Source organism: Plectropomus leopardus, chromosome 3, assembly GCF_008729295.1.
Source record: "Plectropomus leopardus isolate mb chromosome 3, YSFRI_Pleo_2.0, whole genome shotgun sequence".
Taxonomy (NCBI): Eukaryota; Metazoa; Chordata; class Actinopteri; order Perciformes; family Serranidae; genus Plectropomus; species Plectropomus leopardus.
Genome location: NC_056465.1, coordinates 20,678,103 through 20,695,926, shown reverse-complemented (window position 1 = coordinate 20,695,926; position 17,824 = coordinate 20,678,103). Strand labels below are relative to the sequence as shown.

Here is a 17,824-nt window from a genome sequence, read left to right as displayed (position 1 = left end):
CCACACAACTTTACTGTAGAGACAGGGAGAGAGGGGGGAATAGAGGGGGATATGAAGTGTTTAAATGGTGGAGAGAGCAGGATGTGTTAAAAAAAAAAACAAAAAACAGTATAAAGTAAAAAGAGTATAAAGATTGTGAGTTGCTAATAGAGATAGTCGTTATGTTTTTTGTAAAATACTTTTAAAAGTATCGTGACAGATTTCTATTATGAACAGACTTTAGGAATGAGGATGATTTCTGTTGAGTACAAAAAACAAGGAAAAGAAAGAGCCAATTTTCCGTTTTCAAGTCTGGTTATGTATTCAGAAAGAACACATCAATTAAACAAAAAGACACAGCGGAAGGCATTGTGGGTTATTAAAACACATGGAGGGAAGAAGCATTAATAAGTAGAAAAAGATGCAGATGAAACAAAAAAAAATCCAATGCTTTGGCAACTGAATAGTAATAATGAATACTGAATATATTTGACTGAAGTATTGACATTACAAATTTATATCAAAGCACCGGGGGATGTCATGTGCAACTATTGCAGCTTTCTTAGAAACAATCCTACCTAAACAGCCTCTAGCCGCTCACAGTTTGTTTTCAGAAGGTTATTGTGTGTCCTTTAGAGAGTAGAATCTCTGCAGAGTTTTTATAGAGATGTCAATCAAAGATCAGGCAGAGTCGTACACCAGGCCGAGGTAAGTTTAATTTAGTCAACACAAAGAGATGTGGCTCTTGTTCAAAGTAGGAAGGAAGAAAGATAATAAGAACAAAGGGACGCTCTAGAGTTTTTATCTAATAACACGATCATGAGTGACAACTGGCCTGTCCTTTTTAGTGGGCAGAGTCTGAGAGATACTCATCTCGGCAATTTATGGTAAAGAATGGTTGTTTTTGAATTTGAATATAATATTCAATAGACCAGGGAAGAATAAGAGAGCTTTTCTATTGGCACTTTTGGCCACGTGGAGTCACACAGTGCCGCTTTGAGCTGAGTTTCCGTGACCAGTTTTGGCGAGTTGCAGCAGTAGACTGTATTTAAAGATGGATGACACACCCCCACTTAACCCCGCTGAAGTGAGGTTAATATATCCAGTATACGGGCATTACCATTTTGCGGCGGTGATGTCATCGAGAGTCGTATCTGCACAGTAGCGATTTCCGTGTTGGGGGAGTTCCCGCCAAAGCACCTGTCTGGCCAATTGTGAGTAGCTCCGTTGAATGCGAGCACACGGATTGGCTGTCACGTCTGTCAATCATGGCAGAAAAGCCCCCTTTTGTTTAATTTAATAACTCATTAAAACTGAACTTATAAAAACAACCACCTGAACAAACATCAGACTGATCAGAACTACCTTCAGTGACAGAAACCATCTTTGGGAAACATTTATTAGACATGTACTTCGAGTTTTTAGTTTCGCCTATGTCCAATTTGCTAACATGAAGGGGCGGGCCTTATGACCTGTACTGCTGTAAGACACCAGGGGACAACTGAGACTGAATAGCCTCACTTTCGGCGAGCTGCCATGTCTTCCATCTTTATATACAGTCTATGGTTGCACCTAAGATGGACCATGTCAGGAATAGGGTCAACAGTGCACCAACTGCCTCCGAAAGCATTGCCGTGTTTCAATCGTATTTTAATGCCCTGTTTAGCTGTAATAGCGACAGTATGTAAAGAGAAAGTGGGCGCCATACTGTTCCCTGCATAGTGAAAAGGGAGGAAGATCAGACAGTAAAACTAGGCAGTTCTGATAAACCAAGATTATTTTACTGCGTTACCTATTTCTCACCTCAAAAGTTTTCAGAAATATTTATTTACAATTTTAGCTTACTGTTAAAGTTAATACGAAATTGTTTGTTAGCAGCCGGCTGCCATTGTGTCAAAGGGGCGAGTTTGCATTTCGTCAATTAATAGCAAGAGCATTTATTGGTCTATGTGGTGCAATGCATTCTGGAAGTTGTAGGTTTTCTACCTCTTAAGTAAAAGCAAATGCCACAGCCCTTTTTCTCTGTTTTGTCTGGTCATGTAGCAAAAAAGGCCATCTTACCAGCCATGAATTACTTATTTAAGGTTTATACCTAAACAACAATCAATAATCTGATAACAAAGTATAGCCTTTAATTTTGTGCACTAGTCACAGGGCTTTGGTCTATAAACGCGAGTGGGATCCATAAGTCATCATCTGGCATGCAATGCCTGTTTGGCTAGTTTTTCCTCCTGCAAGGGGCCAGAGGCCATTTGCCAGAGTGCCAACAACATATCCGTCAAGCCTGACAGATATTGTACCCGCAAGACTCGTGTTTGCTGCCTTTGTGGGCTTCTCAGGGCCATGAATTGAAAAATGTCATGGATTGTCACACTATCAAAGAAAATAAAACTTGTGCTGTAATCCTAGCGATAACATGCTGATACACTGCAGAGCCTGGCTTCATTGCTACAGAAAACACACCCACGGGTTACACTGGTTTCCACGGAGTTTGCATCACCCTTCTCCCCACTTCTATTACAGTTAGGTTGACAGGTATGCATCAAATTGTTACTTCTGTTGTTCGCTATCTGTGTTTTCCCGCTTGCTCAGCCGATATTTTCCCATTCCTCCATTTTTCTCACATGGATACTGAAAACGAAAAATAAAAATGTTGTTGAGCAGGTGCTTGCTCAGCTGGCCAGTAGCACTCTGCCAATATAATAAAACTGCAGAAATACACAAGTGTGAGGGAGCACTTCACCGTCAGTGCAGATCCTATCAAAGTGGTCTGCAAGCTCTGAAAATGTACAGAGGGATACATTATGGTTCTGTACGGGTCTGTTGGTAGTGTACTTTAAAAATAGTAGATAGCTTTATCTAGAATCTAGCTTAATGTAGAAGTTGTATGTCCTGCTGTAAGAAGACACTGTTCAGTACAGTGTGTGGTTCACAGGGTACTCTTGGTGAGAAGAGCTCGACATTTGCTTCAGTGGTTGACAGTAAAGAGGAAAATAGGGACATGACACCAATGAGCTACTGATTATGTTGCACATCAGGCAGAATTTACAACACATCATTTATGCAAAGTGCCTGAAACCAGCATCAGCCATACCCCTTTCCCACCAAATCAGCTCTGGCTCTTAGACTGGTTCCCTTCGGGACTCTTAGAACCTTAATGCTATCTAGCGAACCAGCCTGCATTTCCACCAGTTTTGAGTGGAGTCATTGTAATTGAGAATGTGTCATCACCGATGGGCGTTGCACAACAGAACTAAACAGTAGTAGAGAGACGATGGATCAACATTGATTACCTGTGAGATTTTGTTCTGTTACAGATATTTGTTTTTATCCAACAATAACCACGGGCCAATAATTATTGACACCACTGCACACAAATTTCTCGATGATTTCCTCGCTTAACTTCTCCATTGTTGCCTCTTCCATCCTCTCTTTCCAACCTGTTGGCTTTGAATCCAATTTTGGTAGTGGCCAAACAGTGGAATTACACGTCATTATGCCGTGCATCCCAATACGAGTTATTACCAAAGACCGACAGGGTGAAGAGATGTCTGTAAATCAGTGGATTCATTTTCCTGATCAACCCCTGTAAAATGACTCATTTTATTTGGTGGAATTACTCTGTTTCAAGGTTTGAAATTGTTGGGGATAGCAAAGATTGAGATTTGAGACTGTTGGGGATAGCAAAGATTGAGATTTGAGACTGTTGGGGATAGCAAAGATTGAGATTTGTGCAACCAGAATTGAACCCATGTCACTTGGATGGAAAAGGGGTATCAGTATCGTCCATTGCACTGCATTTGGCAGGCAATGGCACAGGCAAAAAAAAAAAAAAAACAGCAGCAGATTACAACTTCAGATGGACGCCATCTACAGGCAACCAAAGGAACAGTTCCTGCTCTTGCAACACATGCCACCTACATAATGCATGTAGGCAATATCTGCAGCTGCTGTTTGTTATTTAAAATCTTTTAAAAAACTGGAACATATTTTCTGCTGAACTAGTAAAAGTGTCACTGTATCCTCTCTACATAAAGCCTATCCTCACTGCTTTGAAGAAAGAAAGGGAGGATTTTTATGTGTCTAAAAGAGCTAGTCCAGTTTTACCTACTGAAGTTTTCTTCTGGCTTAGATGTATGTGGGGGCTTTTTTACGATGAGAGAAGTAAATTCCTAACCACAGAAATGGACGAGACAGTGTCATCTGTCAAACAGCCAAGAAATATGAAGTCATAGTAGAAGTAGTAGAAGCTGCCAGCAAATATATTACTGCTTTTTCAGCAAAAATGGATAAAAATACAAAAGCTAGCTGGATGGGAATACACACTCAGTCCTCTGGTGCCAAAAAAGTACTTTGTTTAGACAATATAGTTTATGAGGTGACATGTACAGAGACTGTTGGCGATAGCAAAGTACTCTAACAGGCAGCTACATATTATGTGGGCTGACACACACACAGGGTATAAAATGTTTTAATTTGTTAAGTGATCATTAAAAATCATGACCTAACAAAGTTGGGAAGTATTCATTTGTGACAGCCAGCAATTGCTAAAAGGAGCTCTTTCCAACCTATGGAGCAGCACCATTTGATGTTGACTCACTGCGTTATTAACACTTTTAGATAAATTTAAGTTGCTTTCAATTAATCTGTAATTTCTTTATATGTGTCAAGTTCTTGTTTTCTCCCATGCTGTAAAGCATGTCAAAGCATCCATGCTATCTGCTTTGGTGCAATTTAACAAGGTAATGGGCCTCCGGTGGTTCTTAAACTGCGGTGGGTGGTGAAGTTTTCACCTCGTGAAAGGTTACTGAGTTGGCAGACTTTTGCTGAAGTAAAAATGCCGCTATTTTCTAAATAATGTCTTCAACATGAGGCAAAGCACTGTTTTCTCATAGCAAATTGGGGACAAACACTGCAGTAGACAGCTGATACTAATTTTCAAAACGTAGGCCACATTACTTAAAACCGCAATTATTAATATACTTAAAAATACACATAGAAAGTTGGATAATTTAAAACCCACTCTAACTCTCATCTACTTTATTATTTCTTCTTCTGATCATCTTAAAATATGAGGTCTTGCATCTAACACTGGCTCGACTATTTGAACAGGCTGACACATTTACAAGGTCACAACATCAAACACATAAACGCCTGCATAGTCACTTAAACATAGTGAGATATAAATACACTAAATAGGTAGTAAGGTAGCCACTATTTAGATAGAAGGCTAACAAACTCACAAAAATGGTCTGAACCAATAAATGTGTACTTCAATACTTCCAGACATGCAAATATGCCACTGTATACACATGTTCATGCACACCAACGCTCATGCACAAACACACCAGCACAGAGAGCGCCAGGGGCATAGTGACCTTCCCGACCCCAGAAAGCAGCTTGATGGCTAATCTGAGAGAAAACAATCACTTTTCATCTGTGTTTTAGCGTCAATTGGGAGCTTTTTATGTCCCAGCCGTGAAGCAACATTAATCACCTTTGCTTGCATTTTAGCTACGGCCAAATGGCCAAGGCCCCAGCATATTGGCGTTGGCCGTGACGCTGCCTTTTCCAAATTCGGTCTCTATGAGTGCTGCCAAATAGCAATGCATGTTCAGCCAGGGCCTTTTTTTCTAACCTCCAGATAAGGTGCATATGCCTGTGAAGTCAAACTTTTTCATCCCTCCCCTTTTTAAAAAATATTTGAAGTTTATTTTCTCACACCTAATTTTGACGTCAAAGTGATTAGAGATATGAAACATCAAATCATTTTTAATTATTCCTTATAACTGTATCGTCAAGATTGAACTACTTTGTTGCTGATGTTTGATACTGTTATGTTCCTGATGTAACATAAATCATCACCTTTGGCATTTTCTCATCTACATTGTATTTCTGCTGTGTTGGTGTGTAGGAGGAGGACATCTTGGACCTGCTGGAGCAATGTGAACTGGACGACGAGAAGCTGATGGGCAAATCCTCCAGGCAACGAGGCCCTAAGGTGAGTGAGAGTGAGAGAGACGGTGGGGAGACACAGACACCTAGAGAGCACAGGGAGAATAAGGGCCACATGCCTCAAGGGAGCGAAGAAAAAGTGCAAAATAGAGTGTCAGAGAGAGAGAGAAAGAGAGGGGGAGGTGGAAGGCAGGTAGGCAGATGCCTGGAGCTAACGCCCACAGAAAGCATATAGGACGTGATTCAGAAAAATAAAGAGAGGGGAGGCGGGTTGGGCGAGAAAGAAAAGAATCAGAAAGAGGCCCAAAGAAAAGACCCAACTCCCCAAGGGGACAGCTGTCAGGCTGTCTCTCTCACTCTCTCTGTGCTATCTTTCTTTCTGTCTATCTCCCTCTCCCTCTGTCACATACACCTATACGCCCCCTCGATTTCCCACGACAGCACATTACTCCCTCCATCACCTTGCTTCACTCCCCTCCCTTCACCTTTCCATCCCTTTTTCTCTCCCTCCGTTCCTGCACACCTACATCCTTCCCTCACTCGAGGGCTAAATTGGCTGGAACACTCAAAGAGTGTGTTAGGGACTCGACAGGGCAGTTCAGCGCCTGCATTAGAGAGGCCTTAGCTGGAATGAGGACTTGTTCAGACACAATCACTGTTGTCCAAATTAATTTGGACCCCGTCAGTTTCGATGTTGCCGAGTGTGCTGAGAGAGACATTGAGAGCAGGGGGAAAGAAAGAGCTGTGACGGATAGATTCTCTCCTTGGGGTGTTGCGCTCGCAAGCCATCTGGTGCAACTGAACCAGCGAGTGTGCACAAGCTACGAGAGAGGAGTGAGGCAAAGGGATTAGAGACAGGATTTTGAGGGAAGGAAGGGCCGCTAAGGTTTGTTATCGCTGAGGAAATGTTCAGACGCAGAGGACGAGAGGTTGAGAGCAAGGAAGGCAGGAAGTGAAATTGTGAAAGTGCCTTTAGATTTTCTTTTTGTTTCTTTTAATGTCTTTTTGACTGCTATCTTTCCAATTATATGTACTATATCACATTTGTTCCCTGTGGACCCCTCAGCTCAACATTTAGCCTGACTTTACCCAATCACTCAAACTCCGTCATCCAGAGTTTCTTTCTCTCTCTCCTCATCTGTTCAGTGTCTGGCCTTCTGTCTTTGTCTTACTCTCTACTGTTTATCCACTGTCTGTTCCTGTCTCCTCGTCTGTCTCCACTCTTACTATGTTCACTGTCCTTTTCTTTCTCTCTCTGCTCATTTCCGTTCTCCTCGTCTATTCAATGCCTTCTCTCTGTCTCTCTCTGCTCCTATACTCAGATTCACCTTATGCTCCTCTTTATTTCTCTCCCCATCAATCTGATGTTCCCATCTTCCCTTTTATTCTCCCCTCATGTATTTAATCTCTCTCTGTCTCTATCCTCCTCGATCACTCACCCACACAGCTACCCAGCGGTGACTGTGTAAGCCCTGTGATCACTTCCTGCCCATTAATTTGGGTGGCCTGACAGCGCTGCCCGAGCTAACCGTTGAATAACAGATGTATAAATGCTTTATTAATGCTATCAGTGCGTCCCCTTCCAGGATGTGAAATAGACAAGACTCTACTTAATGAACTCCTAACTGAGAAAAAAAAGCTTTTGTGGATGTGTTTAAGGGCTGACGCAGATGATGATTTCTAGTGAGCAGAAATCAGCCACGTGTATTTAGCTGTGATTAAAAGTGCTCAGTAAAGTAAACACATGTAAAAGTAATCCCTGTGAGCAGAATCATCAGGCTCCAGACTGTTCTGAATCCTGCTGTACTGTACTTTCAAGACAAGCTGAAGCCAGCTTGTGACAGATTTCTTTATCTGCTCCAGAAGCGCTACTACAATTATTTACATTACAAAGTGTATACTGCTTCATGTGGCCACAAGTAGCTACATGCTAACATTAGGGAAACACGTATACTTGGTTGCTTGTTTTCTTGGTCAAGGTCCTTTTTGAACAGGTCCAATTAGGTTTAAAAACTTTTATTGGTGATTTTTCACTGTAGAAAGTAGGGATGTACCCGACTCACAATTATGTCAGTCGATTAAGATTCAGCCGTTCAATATGACTATTTGTCGATTCGTTTTATTTTCCATATGAAGTTTTGAAGTTTCTTAAAGATTTTTTTGGGGCATTTTTGTCTTATTAGATAGTACAGAGTGATAGCCTAAAAGACACAGGACACAGCCTTCATACATGGGGCGCCTGCTCTATCCACTAAGCCACCCAAAGTTTTAAAGTTTAAGCGGGAGGTTCAATGTGACAGTGACATTTGTGTAATACAATAAACAAGCTCACAGCACGAACAACAGATTGCATATGTGCAACAACATTTTTGCTGACAATAGATATCAAACAAAAGCCAGAGACTGCGTCAGCTTAAGTTGCAGTGAGCTGTAAATTCACCACTTCTACGCAGAAGAGAGAAGAAAATCTTAATTACAAAACAGAGTCTCTCTTCCTCTGTGCCGCTGCAACCTCTACCAAAGATTATCGTGAAAGTCAAGAGCACTCACTCCATAGCAAAGTCTGGGGACCAAAACATTTCCAGAAGTATGTGAAGTAAGCGTTTCAGACAGAGGGTGAATACAGGTGTTCCAGCATAGACAGTATGAGGACAAGTAAGTGTTTTTTGACAATTAAAGCATTTCAACATGTTCTCTTAGAAGCTTTAAATACAAGTTTGAGCCTCAACATGAGCATAATAGGTCTTCATGCTAAGCTGTAAATACAAGATGCAACCATGATTTAAAATAAAAGCTTCACAGTGTATGAAATATCTAACATTTAAAGAAACTTTGGAACTTCTATTTTAAAATTTTACATATTAACCAATCAGGTCAGATTTGTTCAAGCCATCCATATGCGTGTTTGTGGTTACTGCCAAGCTTATAAAAGAGTGCATGTGTAATTGTGTATCTGTGCATAATGAGCCTGCAAGCAAACATACACTCCTGCGGGCACGTGGGCTAGCCATGTCACCACCAGGACTCCCAGTGACAGATGGTAATGGGCTGAGGGTGAGGAGAGGCTGAGAGAGGTTGACAACATCTCAGTGTCTTTTATGTTTAAGTGTGTGTGTGTGTGTGTGTGTGTGTGTGTGTGTGTGTGTGTGTTTGTGTGTGAGGGAGGGAGGGAGGGAGCATATGGGTATCTTCATGTATGTTTCATCTGTTTAAATGTGCACAAATCCAGCTTATATTTGGATCTATGTGTTCACATTCTGCTCGTAATTATAGCATGTCTTATGCATATCCGTGTATCTGTGTTTGTCCCCTCCAGCCCATGACCGCCATGCCAGAATGCAGTCAGACACCGAGACGACAACGACCGGACTACTTGGCTGACTTCACCAGCGGCAGCAGCGCCGACAACTCCTGCACTTCCTCAGATGAAGAAGAGGAGGATAGAGGGAAAGCAGGAGGAGGAGGAGGAAGAGGCGGAGAGAAGAGAGAGAAGAAAGTTTCCTATGACCTTGGGGAGAGCAAGGAGAAGAACTTGGCTGAGCGCTCAGGTAAAGCGGCAGGATGTATAAAAATGTCTAAGAATGTCTTCATTAGGAAGCCTGAGCGTGGGGGTTTCACAGGGACCTTGTTTCCTGCGATCTTTCATTCTTGCTTTGTTTACTTTCTTGTTTCTTTGTGTACTAGTTTTCTCCTCATTTTGCTTGTTCTCTCTTCATCCCGCCCTTTCTTTTTTAGTTGGAACTGCTCATCTGATAACAGCAGTTAGCTTAATTACTAAAACAAACTTGTTTTTCACATGTGCAAATGTGCAGTCACACACTAAAAACACATTTTTAACATCTCTTGTCTTAGACTTTGTGTCTCCGTTTTCATCTTATCTGACTGTGACAGGGAACAAATTGCAGGAGAGATAAATCGTGAATGTACAGTATATAATGATGCAATAAGGAAATTGGAACTGATCCTATGATGCTACAGCCATATGTCGTACACTCTAACCTGGTACACCTTCCACGTTTATACAGTTCGAAAAATATTCATAGCTGTACAGAACACATTTCCATATACATGCACACACACTTTTTTAAGTACAAATGCTGAGAGTTTTGCTTTGATCAGTGCGAGTGTGTGCGTGCGTGCGTGCACACACACACACACACACACACACACACTCCAGCAGCAGCACCAGGCAGGTTGTGATGATGTGAGCCAGCAGGGGCTACATTGCAGATGTTCATCAGCCCGCCATTATTTCTATGCCTAATTGATGTGATAAAATGGTAGTAGGTCCTTGGATTTAAATTAAAGTGTAAACAGGGTGATCATAGCCTTTGACTTGTGGAAAGTGGGTCTTTGTTGGAGTTTCTTAGAAGAGAGTTCTAGCTTCACACACAAACTGGACACACACACACACACACACACACACACACAAATGTTAAAGCACTGAAAAGCACTCGAGGAACGAAAAGTACCCTGAGCAGTGCAGTTCCAGTGAATGGAAGGTGACGGCGGAGAAGGAGGAATATAATTTGAAAGAGAAAGGGAGTGGAAAAAAAGGACCCCTTTCGTTGTTTACCTTGAAAACACCTTGACTTTAATGCCGAAATATTCACGGTTTTATAGTGAGAGTGATAAGTCTCGAGTATTCCCACCTATTCGCAGAAGTCACATAACTCAACTCTGTGAAGTGAGGAAGAGGGCACCTATCACAGCAGTCTGTGTGCCGACCTTGAAAAGAAAAAAAAAAAAAAACTCTCCAGTTGCATTGTGGACCGACGGTTTTACTGCTCAATAGAGAGGACCCTTGCATGAGCTCATTCTATTTGTCACAAAATAAGGGACAAAACCATGAAAAAGCTCCACTTTTGGATCTGTGTGTGTGTGTGCATGCGTGTGTAAAGACAGACAGCAACCCTGCCAAGCCCTACTCCATACCAAGCCACCAAAAGGCTGCTAGGACTAAGCCCCGTAATGCTCTCATTTGGCAAAATATCCAAACCTCGGAAGGTTCACCAGCCACACACACACACACACACACACACACACACACACACACACACACACACACACACACACACACACACACACACACACACACACACACACACAGAAAACACACACTAATACACTGACTGGTATACAATCTGGAGGAGTTTCAAGGGTAACGGAGAGTGTTAGTGTGGGTTTTCAGGATTTATTTCCTCTGAGTTTGTGTGTGTGTTCACATGTGTTGTTCTTGTTTGTGTGTACATGTGTGTGTGTCAGAAAGAGAGAGCTGCTCTTTCATCCATTCCCAAACCAGACAGGGCTACTGTTTAGTTTCTGGTTTTGACTACACATGCTGCGGTCGTTAATAACACACACACACTGGGCCACTGGGTCAGTGTGCCAGAGTGCGGTGATGGAAGTTTTTAAAGCCACACTTCATCTCCAAAGCCACCTGGCAACGGCTGGAAAGCAGAGAGGGAAGCTCGACAGTGACTGAGGCACTGAGACAGGATCAGGGAAGAAAAGAAATTCAAGTGTGACAGTGAGTCAGTGCCCCCCCCCCCTCATCACTCTCTCTCTCTCTGTTTCCCCGCAGGTCGCATGCACTGGAAACCTCCACTCAAGTCACTCAAAACCAGCCCTGCCTCCTCTGCTTCCCCAACACTTTCTGGTCCAATCAGGCGCTCTATCTCCTGCCCTCGCTCCATCGCCTCCCTCTCATCGCCCAGTGAGGTGCGGGCTTTGCCCACCAGGCCTTCTCCCACAGTTCCCATGGCCACTCCCCTCGTCAGGCCGAGCTCCGCCACGCTTCGCTCTCACTCGCTGAGCCGTAGTGGCTCCACCCACCGCGTTCCTCACAGCAACAGCCTTGGGACCATCCACTCCAACATAGTAAGATACTCAACAAACACACAAAGTCCGGTTTTCCTCTTTATAATTCAGAATGTGCCAGATAGTCAGTTACAGAAAAGGATAAGAAAATTTCTTTTCAAATATTCCAGCTGTTGTATCACTCAAAGGGGAAATCCTCTGCTGATCCACACCTCCCCCAAATCAAAAATACATTTTTTACCTGTACCTTTCCTGTAGTGCTCTTTATTAATGTAGATTGTTTCGGTGTGAATTACAGAGTAACGGAGATAACGACCATCTCTTGAATATAATGGAACTAGAAGTCACTCAGCTAGTGATGCTCAAAGCCAAAAATACATTTGAAACTCTCAATAGAAACTACGCATTCATCTACTGCTAGCTCAGCTAACATCGCAGCCGAGGAGGACGGCATTAATGTTTCTGTCTCACGCTATCACGAGCACAAGCCTCTCATCCATGAGTAGATGAATTCTCTGTTTAATGTGTTGAAAAGGTTGAAAGGTGTAGTTCAGCAGAAAGAAAATAGCTCCTACTCGAAACTGCTCACAACAGTTTCATGTAGGAATGTGGATTATCTTGAGTAACCGAGTCATGATTTCTGGAAACTGCTGTTGAATTTTTTAAATGTATTTTTTGGTGCTTTGAGCACCACAAGCCCACTGCCATCTAGTACCATTAGATTTAAGAACAGGCAGACATTTCTACAGCTGATATCTCTAACACTCAGCAACTCAAACCAAAACAATCGTGATTGATAAATAGCGCTACAGGTAAGAGAAAAAATGTGTATTTTCAATTTTTAAGGGTGATCTCTCCCTTTAAAGTAAACAGTCAAGACTTTTCTGTTTCTATTTAACCAATGTCTGTCATTGTAGATTTTTTTTCTTCCTGTGGCATATATTGTATTCTGGACCACTAGGAATCTCTTAAGCAGCTCCTTCAATACTGTATAGGCCTACTGTAGTCTTCTATTATGTTGCCATCTGTTGCTTTCTGCCTGCCTCCTCCATTCCCCTTCCTTCTTTACAAGTACACAGTACAGTGGAGCAAAATGAAATGGTGCAGAATACTTTTTACCACTGAGAAATAGAACTGAGTGGAAAACCTTTGTACCCATAAAGGCCATGGAGTGCACTGGTTATGTCACTGTATCCTGACACACAGGTTTACAAACTGGCAGGGGAATTTCCTTTTTTTTTTTTTTTTTTTTTTTAAACCACCAATCTTGCACACTTAACTTCCCTGTGGGAATCACACACGGAGAAACGTGCATGCTTATACAGGATATCTCAAACTGGATATAGGTCCGCCAGTGAGTGCAATGCCCTAGCAGTAACAAAATAGCATTAAATTAGGCAATTTTATAATTACCTGGATGCACTTTACTGATACGGCTCTGTGCTAACTGCCACGTAAAGAAAATAATGATCTATGACTATAACAGGTGGCTGCAGGATAACAAATGAATGAGCACTCAGGGCAAAAATGCACGTTCATAAAATGCCAGTGAAATTGTAAGTATCCACTGATAATTTGGAATAACAATGATTAACATTCATAATACAGTAATAACACATCACACACCCCGCTCATATTGTTTTGATGTGTTAAAAAGCACTTATGTGTGAATTAAACATTATACTTTGTTGAGCCTAGGTGATTTTTAGGAGCCTCCTTTATAAATTAGGACTCACAAAATGTAAAAATATGATGTCAATTTGCCTTCATTGTCTGAAAAAAATACCATTAATTAGTAATGAAAATGAAAATTAATTGCATCCCTTCAAGTAATTACATCTCAATATACTGTGCTCCAAAAACAGAAATTTTCTGATAACTTAATCAGACTCACGGCATCTTTTACCGGATTTAAATAAATTTCTCTTCCATTTCTGTCACTAACATGGTGTATGTGTTTACAGTCTGTTTGGATCTGACATACGTAGGTGCAAATGACACCTTTCTGCTTTATTAATGTGTAACCGAATACCTAATTAGATTCTCACTACTTGTGTGTGTGTGTGTGTGTGTGTGTGTGTGTGTGTGTGTGTGTGTGTGTAGGGTGACCCGCTGATAAACCTGAGAAGTAAAGAGCAGGAGGCCGAGCTGGTGCGTCAGACTCTGGCCGCGCTCACCGCCATGAGGATCCGGTTTCCAGGCAAAACTGAGGAGGAAGCCGAGGCTGTGCTGGATGAGGTGTGTGCACTATTTCTTTTTTACTACTACAACTATTCCTACTATTACAACTACTACTACTACTACTACTATAATAATAATAATAATAATAATAATATTAATAACTTCTAAGGCCAGACAAATTAAAAAAAGGAGAATTGAACAAAATATCTGAGGTAAAAACATATTAGAAGGAAGACAAATTCTAATGGAAAATAAGACATAGAAACAATTACAAAACGAAAAGCAACCCCAACAACAACCCATGTCCCATATATATATATATATATATATATATATATATATATATATATACATACATAAAGTAAAAGAATATAAGCAGTAAACACGGAAATAAAAGTAATAATAGAATTAAACATGATTGAGACAGAATAAAGAATAAATTAAAAGAAAACTAAAATAGATGAATTAAAATAGACAAAATCACATAAATGCAAAGTGAAGTGGCGATGTTATGTCGTCTGTTAATCAGTGTGTGTGTGTGTGTGTGTGTGTGTGTGTGTGTGTAGTACAGTGTGTATCAAAATTATTCAGGGGCAGAAAAATAGTGAAAAAAAATAGAACAAAGTTACACAAGAAAAGAAAAAAGAAAAGTAAGAGAGTAAACATAGAGTAAAAGTTTTGAACTGAAATTTGGGACCACTGTATTCCCAGAGCCCCCTCTGTGGCCAGGTGCGGTCATTCCACAGCCCAACTAAAAGTGACCCTTTTTGCCTCCCTCCACAATAGCCTGTCCGCTCTGGCTTGGCTCCCATTGTCTTTCAAATGACCCCAGTGACAACCTGTCGCTCAGTTTGCAGTCCCGCACTATTCCCCACTGCTCCTCTGTATTAATCAGTGCCTCCTCTATTTCTGGTCAGATCACTGTGTCCTTGCATTTGGTGTGTTTTTTTTTTGTTTTTTTTTGCAAAAGTTATTGCCTAACTTTTATGTTGTTGTACAATTTGTACAAACAGTGAAAAAGTGGCTCATATGGTTGACTTATATGGATGTAAATGATGTTTATTACATATATGCTATTGAAGGCAGGCAAAAATTTAACAAGAGCAGTGCAGTTAACTAACAGCTATAAACATCACTTTAAAGAACAACACCTATGTGTAACTATATTGTGGGATGTACAGAAACACAGCAGCTGTACTTCAATCAGTCATTATCTCAATGTCTATTCAGAGCATATACATTTTAGAAAATTTAGAAATTCCAATAAAAGAAGCTGAAATGGATATTGTGTTTTGCCAAAGCAATAAAACAGGAAAGAAATCCAAAGATAGGCAGACTCTCACCTTCAACTCACACCAGAAGCAACACATTAGTGGCACAAAAGTACTATGAAAGCATCCATCCGTCCAGTCCACACTGACTCTGACCTCTGTTTGGGCCATCGCTGTCCTCAGAACCAGCTGTCTGTTCAGCACCACAGCTCCCGTGGTGCTGAAAGGACAGCAGCCAGCCAGACTCTCTTCACCTGGCTGACTAATGACAGACACACCAGCAAAACAACATGTTCAATGGCCCAAATAACCAGGGTACTTGAGAAGTATACAACAGAAGCTGTTTACTTAAAGGGGACCCATTATGTTTGCTTTTTTAAATTTTCTGTCGTATAGTATATAATGTTACAATGTCGGATGTTCATGTTAAACGCAGACAAAGTGTTAAAAATGACACAAACTTATGGAGAAGGAATCCCGGTGAGCAGAAACATCAGGATTCAGAACGTTCAGAATACTCTGTTTCAATTTTTTTTACTTTCATCCAAAGCTAATGTCAACTCATGACAGATTTGTTTTTATGGTCAAATGCTTTAGGCACGCTGCTGCAAGTGCTTACATTACATACCCTGCTACATACATGCTAACTGGAGAAAAATGTTTTATCTTGGTTGCTGATGTTTGTATTTTCTGCCCAATGTCAGTCAATATTCCTGTTGAAACATGTCAGGTTGTGATGATATTCGTCTAAAAGCTTTTAATGGTGATTTTTCACAGTAGAAAGTGCAGCTAAATTACACTCCCCTGACTGCAATGACAGAACACGGATGCCCAGATACTGAAGATCCACAAATGCTGACCAATCAGAGCAGACTGGGCTTTTTGGAAAGGTTGCCTTTAGAAACAGGCACTAAACTGGAGTGTCTCAGATAGAGGGTGAATACAGTTGTTTCAGCACAAAATAATATAAGGAAAATTAAGTGAACATGTAAAATAAATAAAATGTAAAAAAAAAAAAAATTTAATTCATTCATTAAAAAAATAATAGTTTTAAAAAATAATTGAAAAAATAAAAAAAGGCATGTGAAAAATAATTGAAAAAAATAAAATAAGCAAATAAAATTCAATTAATAAAATTAATAAATAAATAAAATAAAAAGCAAACAAAAAAAAACAAACAAATAAAGTGAACCTGTTAACGTGTCCACTATAAACCAATTAAGTTTATTTATGTGATATACTGTCAGTTGTCCCTCTGTCTGTTAGCCAATTTAAGTAGCTGGGAGCCTTGTAGTCTTGTGCAGCTCTGTGTTCAATGACACATGTAAATTAACAAAATGGGCAGTGATTCAACTGATCATCAGTGTTTTGGGGGCAACCCTAAAATCTCAACATGCAAAATCTTGGAGTCAACCATTATTACTTTTCAAACATATATGTAATTTGGCATTGTCATAATGCCACAAGAACTGATAATATGCTATTACATGCATTGTAATGTGCATGGGATCCCTTATATTGATTTAATTGAACATTTCTTAATAAAATTACAGTAAGTTTAAGCCTCTGTAACACTTAGGATAAAGCATGCAATTGCTTTGATTAAGGTTAAGTCAGGGCAAGCCACTAAGTAATTAATGTGAGCCATAATAATGTCCTCACAAGAGCAGCAAAAACCATGCATGTGTGTGTGTGTGACATCTGGGTGTGTCGGGGTCGTGAGAGGCAATTATCACCACACCTGTACTGTTAACAAACCCTAATGAGAGCACCATAGAAACGCAGATGAGCAACTGCACCTGTATGGCTCGCTCTTTGCCTCAGGAGAGGAAGGAGTGTTCACTTGGCATGAAAACAATCTTTGGCAATTTATGTTTTCCACGTTAAAGTTGAGGACTAATTGGGCTAATGGTGCGTTTCTATCTGAGTAATTGCCTCTTTTATCTTTCACTCAAAATGCGCTTTTTTGTCGCAGAGGGAACCACTGAAAGGTGTGATGTATGGAGTGTGTTCTGTTGTGCTTTAATTGAGGGTAATGTGTGTACGTACAAAACAAATATGACAAAAGGGCGTACATCTTACCAGACAACGTTCATAAGGTTCCTGTTGAGAGAGAACACTAAACAAGCAAACAAGCAACTTTCTGGAAAGCGAACAAAAGTGTTCACTGTATACCTTAGCTCTGTATCTGTGTATCCCCGTGGATTGCTATTTGTGTGCACGTGTCTGGGTTTTTGTGTGTGTGAGTACATATAAAGTTTACACTGGAGCTTCCCAATGGGAGCACTGTTTGCAGGGGATCTAACATGATACGTGAGAGGTTTATGTGCACCAGTGGGGAGAAGTAGACTAAGTCAACAGAGCAACAATAACAGTGCCTGTAGGTACACAGTGATGTTGGCACTAGGAGCAACTGCACGGGAATATCCAGCACAGCTTTTGAGCATAACTACACATGCCCCAAGGATTTCTGACACACCCGCAAAACTAAGGGTTTCTCTGCTCAAGAACCAAAGATCACGGCTGGATTTTTCTATTATCCTAGAGTTGTGCTGCAAAAAAATACCACACACGTCTGGTATAGACAAGCACTGTATTCTATAAAAGCTTACCACATT

The 17,824-nt window shown here is 40.8% G+C and overlaps 1 protein-coding gene across 1 annotated transcript in view; it reads left to right on the top strand.

The window, feature by feature from the left end:
- Positions 1–17,824, top strand: part of ttll7 (tubulin tyrosine ligase-like family, member 7) — an 87,752-nt gene that overhangs the window by 50,401 nt on the left and 19,527 nt on the right. The window contains exons 14-17 of the mRNA XM_042484167.1: positions 5,894–5,980; positions 9,251–9,482; positions 11,519–11,814; positions 13,858–13,992. Coding sequence (XP_042340101.1) covers positions 5,894–5,980; positions 9,251–9,482; positions 11,519–11,814; positions 13,858–13,992 — 750 coding nt within the window. The remainder of the gene's footprint in view (positions 1–5,893; positions 5,981–9,250; positions 9,483–11,518; positions 11,815–13,857; positions 13,993–17,824) is intronic.